The sequence below is a fragment of the Dendropsophus ebraccatus genome, chromosome 10, assembly GCF_027789765.1.
Source record: "Dendropsophus ebraccatus isolate aDenEbr1 chromosome 10, aDenEbr1.pat, whole genome shotgun sequence".
Taxonomy (NCBI): domain Eukaryota; kingdom Metazoa; phylum Chordata; class Amphibia; order Anura; family Hylidae; genus Dendropsophus; species Dendropsophus ebraccatus.
This window is the reverse complement of record NC_091463.1, coordinates 4,251,603-4,264,653: the sequence shown is the minus strand read 5'-3', so window position 1 is coordinate 4,264,653 and position 13,051 is coordinate 4,251,603. Positions and strand designations below refer to the sequence as shown.

Here is a 13,051-nt window from a genome sequence, read left to right as displayed (position 1 = left end):
TTGTGAGTATATATTTACAGTGTATATTCTCAGTATATATTGTCAGTATACATCAGTGTATATGGTCAGTATATATTGTCAGTATACATCAGTGTGTATGGTCAGTATGTGTCAGTATATACACATACAGCATGAGAAGCTGTATACCCTTTATACCTCAGCTTCTCTCCCTCCATCCTGCATTTACAGTATATGTGCTACGTGTCTGATCAGGAGAGCTCTGACCGCTGGGATGTCCACCCTACAGGCAAACTACAGCTCCTTCCACTGACTGATGGAGATTACTGAGGACTCTACCCGACCTCATCAGTCCTCTAGGAATGAATGGAGCAGTAGTGGGCGTGCTCAGCCTCTGCTCACATGTAGTGGACGCCCTCAGTCAGATATTTATTACCTGTTGTGCTGTAGTTTTTTCCTGTGCCTGTAGGGGGCGCAGCTCCTGCTGGGCTCACTATAGAAGCCTCCGGCACGGCTGAGGTTAATGTATGCTCATTAGGCCGGGTTATATCTGTCCTCGCTGCAGTAAAATCCCTGTGATATGAATGTGATTTATATATAATTCAATACACAGCAATTTCATGGAGTCTTGATGGGGCCTGTTAAGCAGAAATAAATCTACGATCTGCTGTAAGGAGAGAGCGGTTTCCATCCTGCATAAAGCAGCCGAGGAGGAGGAGGAGGAGGGATATAAACCGCACTCGCTTTGTCTGTAGTCAACAAAATGGTGTTTATACTGCCGGGAATAAAATGCAGATCCAGCTGTGATCTCCGTCCTGAGCCTCTCCTGATCTGTGTATACAGAGGTCTATACATCCAGATATAATGTATGTCAGGGACCCTGCCCTTGTCCTGCTGCGGACCCCTGTATCCAGCTGTGATCTCCGTCCTGAGCCTCTCCTGATCTGTGTATACAGAGGTCTATACATCCAGATATAATGTACGTCAGGGACCCTGCCCTTGTCCTGCTGCGGACCCCTGTATCCAGCTGTGATCTCCGTCCTGAGCCTCTCCTGATCTGTGTATACAGAGGTCTATACATCCAGATATAATGTACGTCAGGGACCCTGCCCTTGTCCGGCTGCGGACCCCTGTATCCAGATGTGATCTCCGGCCTGAGCCTCTCCTGATCTGTGTATACAGAGGTCTATACATCCAGATATAATGTACGTCAGGGACCCTGCCCTTGTCCTGCTGCGGACCCCTGTATCCAGCTGTGATCTCCGGCCTAAGCCTCTCCTGATCTGTGTATACAGAGGTCTATACATCCAGATATAATGTACGTCAGGGACCCTGCCCTTGTCCGGCTGCGGACCCCTGTATCCAGATGTGATCTCCGTCCTGAGACTTTCCTGATCTGTGTATACAGAGGTCTATACATCCAGATATAATGTATGTCAGGGACCCTGCCCTTGTCCTGCTGCGGACCCCTGTATCCAGCTGTGATCTCCGTCCTGAGCCTCTCCTGATCTGTGTATACAGAGGTCTATACATCCAGATATAATGTACGTCAGGGACCCTGCCCTTGTCCTGCTGCGGACCCCTGTATCCAGCTGTGATCTCCGTCCTGAGCCTCTCCTGATCTGTGTATACAGAGGTCTATACATCCAGATATAATGTACGTCAGGGACCCTGCCCTTGTCCGGCTGCGGACCCCTGTATCCAGATGTGATCTCCGGCCTGAGACTCTCCTGGTCTGTGTATACAGAGGTCTATACATCCAGATATAATGTATGTCAGGGACCCTGCCCTTGTCCTGCTGCGGACCCCTGTATCCAGCTGTGATCTCCGGCCTAAGCCTCTCCTGATCTGTGTATACAGAGGTCTATGCATCCAGATATAATGTACGTCAGGGACCCTGCCCTTGTCCTGCTGCGGACCCCTGTATCCAGCTGTGATCTCCGGCCTGAGCCTCTCCTGATCTGTGTATACAGAGGTCTATGCATCCAGATATAATGTATGTCAGGGACCCTGCCCTTGTCCGGCTGCGGACCCCTGTATCCAGATGGGATCTCCGGCCTGAGCCTCTCCTGATCTGTGTATACAGAGGTCTATGCATCCAGATATAATGTATGTCAGGGACCCTGCCCTTGTCCTGCTGCGGACCCCTGTATCCAGCTGTGATCTCCGGCCTGAGCCTCTCCTGATCTGTGTATACAGAGGTCTATGCATCCAGATATAATGTATGTCAGGGACCCTGCCCTTGTCCGGCTGCGGACCCCTGTATCCAGATGGGATCTCCGGCCTGAGCCTCTCCTGATCTGTGTATACAGAGGTCTATACATCCAGATATAATGTACGTCAGGGACCCTGCCCTTGTCCTGCTGCGGACCCCTGTATCCAGCTGTGATCTCCGGCCTAAGCCTCTCCTGATCTGTGTATACAGAGGTCTATACATCCAGATATAATGTATGTCAGGGACCCTGCCCTTGTCCTGCTGCGGACCCCTGTATCCAGCTGTGATCTCCGGCCTGAGCCTCTCCTGATCTGTGTATACAGAGGTCTATGCATCCAGATATAATGTACGTCAGGGACCCTGCCCTTGTCCGGCTGCGGACCCCTGTATCCAGATGTGATCTCCGTCCTGAGACTTTCCTGATCTGTGTATACAGAGGTCTATACATCCAGATATAATGTATGTCAGGGACCCTGCCCTTGTCCTGCTGCGGACCCCTGTATCCAGATGGGATCTCCGGCCTGAGACTCTCCTGATCTGTGTATACAGAGGTCTATACATCCAGATATAATGTACGTCAGGGACCCTGCCCTTGTCCTGCTGCGGACCCCTGTATCCAGATGGGATCTCCGGCCTGAGCCTCTCCTGATCTGTGTATCCAGATATAATGTACGTCAGGGACCCTGCCCTTGTCCTGCTGCGGACCCCTGTATCCAGCTGTGATCTCCGGCCTGAGCCTCTCCTGATCTGTGTATACAGAGGTCTTACCTTCTCACGCCATGTTTTTCTCTTCTTTTTTTAGTTCCGATTTTCAGGAGGAGGAGACAGTTCCTCTAAAGGACCCCAGCTTTCAGCACAGGAATCTCAGGCACAAGCCATTCTACAGCAAGCCAGAGTAAGAGACTACCGCCGTATGTCTGACACCCGGGTGTCCATTAATGACACTTCCCTGCATAGTTGTCAGGGACACGGTCATGAGACTGCTAAGCTCTTCCCATGGAGGGAAGGTGCTTGAAGTAATGGATCACATGATAAACCTAATATTCATATATTTTCACACTGCAACATCCCTGGTCTCCAGCTGGGGGCGCCCTGTGTCGAGCCTTCTGCGTCAGTCACATGACTACTTCCCTCTGTTATACGATAGAATATAATAATTTTATAATATCCGGAACACGTCTTTTGTAGTGATGAGCGAATACTGTTCGATCGAATAGATATTCGGACGAATAGTGAGATATTCGAATATTCGATTTTTGTACGAATATCCCGTGAATATTCGATAAATATTCGATAAGCGTTCAAATCCCCCAGCTTCCAGTTTCACCCTCCAAATGGTCAAATAGATGTTTTTCACTAATCGAATACTTGTTTCCATAGACTTTAATGGGATTGAATATTCGAATATTTGTGGGATATTCGTACGAATATCGAATATTCGAATATCTCACTATTCGCTCATCACTAGTCTTTTGCCATTTTCTATTGTTCTTAAAGTGCAGATTTAGAGGGATTTATCAATGTTTTCACCACAAAACTGTAGGGAGTAGTCACTCAAACCTTTTCATTAAAGCCCGCCCAGCACCATTGAAAGCTTTCCCCACACCTCCGCCATGATACTCATAAATGTCTTGTGTTCCTGCTTACAGCTCGCCTTAAGGGGTCCGTCCGGTCCAATGGGACTTACTGGAAGACCGGGTCCTATGGTGAGTACTGGAGCTTAGTGTAACAGGTTGGAGAGCTGTACAGGATTCATGGGAGATTGATGGCTTAATACTGCTTTACTGCTGTTTTCTTCCAGGGATCGCCAGGTCCTGCAGGGCTGAAGGGAGAAGCGGGGGATCTGGGGCCGCAGGTATTTATCCACAAGCCTGGCTGCCTTCATTCTGTTATTACCTGTAGACATTGTGTAGGTTACTGGCTGAGGTTCTGTTCACATCACATGTGCAGAATGTGGTGGTAGGCCCACGTTTACCCCTGCGTCCTTCTGAGAGACCATGGGGGCCTGTTGTCTTCTGTTCAGCTGCTTGTCATGAAATCACAGCCGCAATAATAACTATTGCATCGATTGGTGGTGACAAGTAATATACTTACCTTCGGATAGGACATTGCTGTGATTGGTGGTAGGATTCTCAGCAATGCACTGATCTGCAGGTAGGGGTCGCTATGCTGGTACTAGCACTGCCCGCACCTCACCTCCTATGAGGCACAGTGCTGTATATTGGGTGCATTCTGTATTGTAGTTTGTCCTATTCACTTAAGTGGGATGAGCCGCAATACCAGATACGGTCACTACCTAGTGTACGGCACTGTACCTGGCAGCAGTGAGGAGGCTGCAGCGTTCCCATGAGCTCTGTGGCCTCTTCAGTCCTCTGATTGGTGACAGGAGTGAGAACCTGACCAATCACATATTGATGGCCTACTCCAAGCAGCATTGCCTGATACACACCTGCCATTAGCTGCTATCCATGGGAGAGGCTGCCTGTACAGGATGGTAACATTATAATGTTCACATAGAGCCGCCATATCAGGATGGTAACAGTATAATGTTCACATAGAGCCGCCATATCAAGATGGTAACAGTGTAATGTTCTACACACTACAGGCCACATAGAGCCGCCACATCGGGATGGTAACCGTGTAATGTTCTACACACTACAGGCCACATAGAGCCCCCTCATCGGAATGGTAACCGTGTAATGTTCTACACACTATGGGACACATAGAGCCACCATATAGAGCCACCACATCAGGATGGTAACAGTGTAATGTTTTACACACTACAGGCCACATAGAGCCACCATATCAGGATGGTAACCGTGTAATGTTCTACACACTACAGGCCACATAGAGCCCCCTCATCGGAATGGTAACCGTGTAATGTTCTACACACTATGGGACACATAGAGCCGCCATATAGAGCCACCACATCAGGATGGTAACAGTGTAATGTTCTACACACTACAGGCCACATAGAGCCGCCATATAGAGCCACCACATCAGGATGGTAACAGTGTAATGTTCTACACACTACAGGCCACATAGAGCCGCCATATAGAGCCACCACATCAGGATGGTTTCTGCCATTGATATAATTTATAAAATCACTGGATTTATTTGCCCTTGTTGTATATGGCGTCAGTGTTATATATTATGTATTCCTGGGGTCTCACTGTGTCTCTCTTGTAGGGTCCTCGTGGTTCTCAAGGTCCTCCAGGTCCAACAGGAAAGCCTGGACGGAGGGTAAGTCTGCAGATCTTACAGAGCGCTGTGTACGGTGAGCGTCTGCAGCATAAGGGCAGGGTGACCACTATGTGTGACTATTAAGGTTCTTCTACATTACTGGCCACTGGTCACCAGATTTATCACACTGCAGCGGCTGTCACCAGATTTATTACACTGCATCGGCTGTCACCAGATTTATTACACTGCATCGGGCTTATTTATACGTCGGTGCACCCCCAGAGCTTCTTGTCTAACGTTACACCAAGTATTAGTTGGCTTAAATTTGCTCCAAAGTTTTATGGGACTTTTGTGGGGTGGGGTTGCACCTGCAATGCAATGGGGTTGCTGCAATGGATTAGGGAGAACAATGACTGATCCTACGTCCATGACTGATCATTCTCCTATATTCCAGGGCCGGGCAGGAAGCGATGGTGCTCGTGGTATGCCAGGGCAGACCGGACCTAAGGTATGGGGTATTCTGGGTGTCTATGATCTTCCTTACATGATGCTTATGAACGTTACCCATTATCATTTATCCTTTGGTTTTTCAGGGTGACCGAGGATTTGATGGTTTAGCCGGGTTACCAGGAGAGAAGGGTCATCGTGTAGGTTCATTTATTTTCACAGCTTCCAGCTCCTCTGGAACATTATGTCTGGATACTTAATACATTTTATTGGTTGTTATTAGGGAGAACCTGGTCCCCAAGGGCCTCCGGGACCCCCAGGAGAGGACGGTGAGAGGGTGAGTACACACCCATCGGCTTATCCATGTCATATTATGTGATGCTTGTAGAATAGATCCCCGTCACTCATTTACCCTGTTTCTCTCCTTAGGGTGATGATGGAGACGTCGGACCTCGGGGATTGCCAGGTGAACCTGTAAGTCATTGATTTGGTGACATTGTTGATTTCAGGACAGGTATGGCTACATCTCCCCTCATACACACAATAGATTCTCTACCAGATATGGAGGGGAGACGGATCGGACCTGTAGGATTGTAACCTGATTGATTGTTCCTGCAGAGGTGTCTGGCAGCGGCCTATTTCCCTCTCTATGTTAGAGATACACACATGCTCGGCTTAGCCCTGCGTATATGTATGTGGGAAAGTCAGCAGTTGGCGATGGACTTAGAGTTTAGCAGTCTTACAAGGCTTATGGCCACCTTAGGGTCCTTGGTGAAGCCCTCGGTAAATGACACCTTATATTATCAGGTTACCTACAGAGATGGACTGCTCTCTGGTCCTATGGGAGACTGTATCTATTACAATGTGGAGGCTCTCAAACAACCTGTGACATGGGTACACCGCTGCCCCCCATTGTCTGTATGGGGGTTTGGGCTTCCTCTGTTGCCTCTGCCCTGAGGCATTGACCACTTGGCCTTCTACAGGTCACATATACTGCAAGTCTGAAACCATCCAGAATTCTTCAGCTATAGGCAGAGATTTCTGTAGCTATATGTCACCTGAATATGTGTTATAGGACAAGGCAGCGCTTTCATTCCACCATTACATTGTACAGTATTCTTTTCTCTTCTTGTTTCTAGGGACCACGTGGTTTGTTGGGACCAAAGGGACCTCCCGGGCCCCCTGGACCTCATGTGAGTCTTTCCTTCTCCTGTCCCCGGCTGCAGGACATTGGTGCCGAGTTGTGTGATGTGCAGGAGCTGCTGTATCTGCAGTCATCCTTCTCTCACATCATCTCACAGATCCACAAAACAACTGCAGCCTAATGGCCCCCGGCTCAGGGAGTCACTGCACGACCTTTACTCTTATATAGCACAGTGTATGAGATGCCCCCATCCGTCATTACAGGTTATAGTGCTCTGGGCCGTGCATAATACAGTCGCTGCCTGTAATGTCATTACTGTATGTATGGTGCATCCATCCCTATGTTCTGAATATGTATGAGGTCGGATGCTCTCATCTCCAGCCAGGCCTTGGACCTTGTTTGCATCTGGTTGTAACACATCATGTAAATATGGCCACTGATAGAATAGAGATGACTCCACATTTCATAGTCCATATACCTTGTGGCTATATGTCATATACAGGCTGAGTGTGGGATATGTGTGGTTATACACCATATACAGGCTGAGTGTGGGATATGTGTGGCTATACACCATATACAGGCTGTGTGTGGGATATGTGTGGCTATATGTCATATACAGGCTGAGTGTGGGATATGTGTGGCTATACATATACAGGCTGTGTGTGGGATATGTGTGGCTATACACCATATACAGGCTGTGGGTGGGATATGTGGGGCTATATGTCATATACAGGCTGTGTGTGTGGGATATGTGTGGCTATACATATACAGGCTGAGTGTGTGGGATATGTGTGGCTATATATATACAGGCTGTGTGTGGGATATGTGTGGCTATACAACATATACAGGCTGTGTGTGGGATATGTGTGGCTATATGTCATATACAGGCTGAGTGTGGGATATGTGTGGCTATACATATACAGGCTGTGTGTGGGATATGTGTGGCTATACATCATATACAGGCTGTGAGTGTGGGATATGTGTGGCTATACATCATATACAGGCTGTGAGTGTGGGATATGTGTGGCTATACATCATATACAGGCTGTGAGTGTGGCATATGTGTGGCTATACATCATGTACAGGCTGTGTGTGGGATATGTGTGGCTATACATCATATACAGGCTGTGAGTGTGGGATATGTGTGGCTATATATATACAGGCTGTGAGTGTGGGATATGTGTGGCTATACATATACAGGCTGTGTGTGTGGCATATGTGTGGCTATACATCATGTACAGGCTGTGTGTGGGATATGTGTGGCTATACATCATATACAGGCTGTGAGTGTGGCATATGTGTGGCTATACAACATATACAGGCTGTGAGTGTGGGATATGTGTGGCTATGCATATACAGGCTGTGTGTGGGATATGTGTGGCTATACATCATATACAGGCTGTGAGTGTGGCATATGTGTGGCTATACAACATATACAGGCTGTGAGTGTGGCATATGTGTGGCTATACACCATATACAGGCTGTGTGTGTGGGATATGTGTGGCTATACATATACAGGCTGTGTGGGGGATATGTGTGGCTATACATCATATACAGGCTGTGAGTGTGGGATATGTGTGTCTATACACCATATACAGGCTGTGTGTGTGGGATATGTGTGGCTATACATCATGTACAGGCTGTGTGTGTGGGATATGTGTGTCTATACAACATATACAGGCTGTGAGTGGCATATGTGTGGCTATATATATATACAGGCTGTGTGTGGGATATGTGTGGCTATACATATACAGGCTGTGTGTGTGGGATATGTGTGGCTATACATATACAGGCTGTGAGTGTGGCATATGTGTGGCTATACATATACAGGCTGTGTGTATGGGATATGTGTGGCTATACATATACAGGCTGTGAGTGTGGCATATGTGTGGCTATACATATACAGGCTGTGAGGGTGGTATATGTGTGTCTATACATCATATACAGGCTGTGAGTGTGGCATATGTGTGGCTATACATCATATACAGGCTGTGAGTGTGGCATATGTGTGGCTATACATCATATACAGGCTGTGAGTGTGGCATATGTGTGGCTATATATATACAGGCTGTGTGTGGGATATGTGTGGCTATACATCATGTACAGGCTGTGTGTGTGGCATATGTGTGGCTATACAACATATACAGGCTGTGAGTGTGGGATATGTGTGTCTATACACCATATACAGGCTGTGTGTGGGATATGTGTGGCTATACACCATATACAGGCTGTGTGTGTGGGATATGTGTGGCTATACACCATATACAGGCTGTGTGTGTGGGATATGTGTGTCTATACACCATATACAGGCTGTGTGTGTGGGATATGTGTGTCTATACACCATATACAGGCTGTGTGTGTGGGATATGTGTGGCTATACATCATATACAGGCTGTGAGTGTGGGATATGTGTGTCTATACAACATATACAGGCTGTGAGTGTGGGATATGTGTGTCTATACACCATATACAGGCTGTGTGTGTGGGATATGTGTGTCTATACACCATATACAGGCTGTGTGTGTGGGATATGTGTGGCTATACATCATGTACAGGCTGTGTGTGTGGGATATGTGTGTCTATACAACATATACAGGCTGTGAGTGTGGGATATGTGTGGCTATATATATACAGGCTGTGTGTGGGATATGTGTGGCTATACATATACAAGCTGTGAGTGTGGCATATGTGTGGCTATACATATACAGGCTGTGAGGGTGGTATATGTGTGTCTATACATCATATACAGGCTGTGAGTGTGGCATATGTGTGGCTATACATCATATACAGGCTGAGTGTGGGATATGTGTGACTATACATCATATACAGGCTGTGTGTGGGGGATATGTGTGTCTATACACCATATACAGGCTGTGAGTGTGGGATATGTGTGGCTATATATATACAGGCTGTGTGTGGGATATGTGTGGCTATACATATACAGGCTGTGTGTGTGGGATATGTGTGGCTATACATATACAGGCTGTGAATATGGCAGATGTGTGGCTATACATCATATACAGGCTGTGAATATGGCATATGTGTGTCTATACATCATATACAGGCTGTGAATATGGCATATGTGTGGCTATACACCATATACAGGCTGTGAGTGTGGCATATGTGTGTCTATACATCATATACAGGCTGTGTGTGTGGGATATGTGTGGCTATACATCATATACAGGCTGTGAGGGTGTGTGTGTGTGGGGGGGTCATGCATATTCTTTTCATGTTGTCTATATTCCTCTTATAGGGTGTTCCTGGAATGGACGGTCCTGTTGGACCAAAGGGTAGTGTGGTAAGTATTAATCAGTACGGTAAGGAAGCTCTGTATGTAATCTAATAGGGCATATTCTTTATTGTGACTTTGTCCTTTGTTTCTTTTAGGGGCCACAAGGTGAGCCAGGACCTCCCGGGCAGCAAGGAAACCCAGGTGCACAGGTGAGGCTACTAGCCGATAGCTGAGACTATCAGCGCCTTTACTATGGGCGCCATCTGCATTTCCTGCCTATGACCGGTGTATAGAGGGAATAGGAAGTAGCATAGTATAAGGTCACTCTGCATACCATCACTACATCACTTAGGCCTCATTCACACATCCAGTGATTTTTAAGGACCATGATTTTAGTCCACTAGCTAAATCCGTGATCCGTGCAAAACAATCTGTGATTAAATCTGTTCTTAGATCCATGTCCGTTTTTCTCACTGATTGGGCATCACATCACCCTCTGTGCTCCACGTTCAGGCATAGCAGAGCTGAATGTCAGATGCAGCAGAGATGGATGTGCCACCCCTAATCCCCCCCTCCCCCCCCAGATGTAGTAGAGCTGAATGTATCACATCGGAATACCCCTGCATGGAATCAGGGGTATTACACGGATCCCATAGACTTCTATTGGGTGATCCATGCCGCAATCCGATACGATCCCAACACAGATCATGTGAATAGATGCTTAGGATTCAGTGTTCCTTAAAATTGTCAGGTGTTATTCCGGAAAGAGAGAAAGAGAGGGGCCTGACATTCCCTAAATACTAGACAGGCGAGATGTCTGGCACTAGAGACCTACATCAGCTGATAGGACCCAGTACACACTGTCAGGTAAAGACCCCTCGCTGGTCCAGGCCTCCACTGCAGAGATTGTAACAAGTAGCGTCACCTCTGAAGCTGTCAACGTCCTTGGATCCCGTCTTAGCCGTCTTTCAGCATAACCTTGTCAGTCCTCAGATCTGTTCCTGAAGACTCTTCAACCTCTGGTTTTATTTATGGAGTGTCCAGATGGTGACGTGCGAGCGTGAGATTCCCACTGGGCCGCCATCTTGAAGGGTGAACTTCTAGTGACCTTTTCTGAGATTCTGAATTTTAATAGAGTCAAATAAATTCATGTGAAAAACTCCACCGGAACATCGACAGATTGATGGAGGCATTGTAATACCGGGACAGGTGTGCGTATCCCCCAGGACCGACATAGAAGGACAGAGAGAGAGAAGAGAGTTGTGTATATATATATATATATATATATATATATGATAGATGGAGGCATTGTAATACCGGGACAGGTGTGCGTATCCCCCAGGACCGACATAGGAGGACAGAGAGAGAGAAGAGAGTTGTGTGTGTATATATATATATATATATATATATATATATATATATGATAGATGGAGGCATTGTAATACCAGGACAGGTGTGCATATCCCCCGGAACCGACATAGGAGTATGATAGAGAGAGGAGAGGTGTATATATATATATATATGTGTGTGTGTGTTTGTGTGTGTGTGCAATAACAGGACAGGTTCACATCCCCCAGGACCGGCGCAGGAGAAAGAGATGAGAGGTATATATATAATATATATACAGTATATATATAGAGGCATTGTAATACCAGGACAGGTTCATATCCCCCAGTACTGGGGCAGGAGAAGGAGTAAGGGATAGGAAAGGTACAAGATAGATAGATAGATAGGAGGTACAGTGTTAAAGGTTTACATACCCCAGTGACCTTTACTGAGGTCAAATAAATTCATGTGAAAAACTCCACCGGAACATCGACAGATTGATGGAGGCATTGTAATACCGGGACAGGTGTGCATATCCTCCAGGACTGACATAGGAGGACAGAGAGAGAAGAGAGCTGTATATATATGTATGTGTATATATATATATATATATATATATCTATGATAGATGGAGGCATTGTAATACCGGGACAGGTGTGCATATCCCCCAGGAACGACATAAAAGTGCGACAGAGAGAGAGAAGATTTTATATATATATATATAATAGAGGTAGGCATTGTAATACCAGGACAGGTTCATGGTTCATATCCCCCAGGACTGGTGAAGGAGAAAGAGATGAGAGGTGTGTATATATATATATATATATATATGATAGATGGAGGCATTGTAATACCAGGACAGGTTCATGGTTCATATCCCCCAGGACTGGTGAAGGAGAAAGAGATGAGAGGTGTGTATATATATATATATATATATATATATATATATATATATATATATGATACATGGAGGCATTGTAATACCTGGACAGGTGTGCATATCCCTTAGGACCGACGTAGGAAAACGATAGATATGAGAGGTGTGTGTGTGTGTGTGTATATATATATATAGAGGCATTGTTATACCAGGACAGGTTCAAATCCCCCAGTACTGGGGCAGGAGAAGGAGTAAGGGACAGGAAAGGTACAAGATAGATAGATAGATAGATAGATAGGAGATACAGTGTTAAAAGTTTACATACCCAAGTAGAGTTTATGCTTTCTTGTCCTTTTTTTGAAGAATATAATTGATAATACAAAAACCTTTTCCCCCTCATGATTAGCGTTTTTTACCCCTCATGGTCATTTTTTTTCAAATCATAATGACAACCAAAAACATCCAAATGACTCTAATCTTAAGTTCCCATCCCCCAGTTCTTAATCCTGTGTTTTGCCCCCGCTAACATCAATGGCAGCCTTTTGTAGTAGTTGTGTTCTCAGATGGTAAAGCCGCCCATTATTCTTGGTTCCTGTAAATTCCTGGGCTGTCCTACATGAACTGTGCACCTGAGATCTCCCGAGAGTGGCTCAATGATACTGAGGT

General features: G+C 46.3%; 1 protein-coding gene across 2 annotated transcripts in view; it reads left to right on the top strand.

The window, feature by feature from the left end:
- Positions 1–13,051, top strand: part of COL5A1 (collagen type V alpha 1 chain) — a 217,881-nt gene that overhangs the window by 119,464 nt on the left and 85,366 nt on the right. For both annotated transcript variants that reach the window (XM_069986748.1, XM_069986747.1), the window contains exons 13-23: positions 2,976–3,068; positions 3,823–3,879; positions 3,975–4,028; positions 5,363–5,416; positions 5,811–5,864; positions 5,950–6,003; positions 6,087–6,140; positions 6,233–6,277; positions 6,943–6,996; positions 10,204–10,248; positions 10,338–10,391. In XM_069986748.1, coding sequence (XP_069842849.1) covers positions 2,976–3,068; positions 3,823–3,879; positions 3,975–4,028; positions 5,363–5,416; positions 5,811–5,864; positions 5,950–6,003; positions 6,087–6,140; positions 6,233–6,277; positions 6,943–6,996; positions 10,204–10,248; positions 10,338–10,391 — 618 coding nt within the window. The remainder of the gene's footprint in view (positions 1–2,975; positions 3,069–3,822; positions 3,880–3,974; positions 4,029–5,362; positions 5,417–5,810; positions 5,865–5,949; positions 6,004–6,086; positions 6,141–6,232; positions 6,278–6,942; positions 6,997–10,203; positions 10,249–10,337; positions 10,392–13,051) is intronic.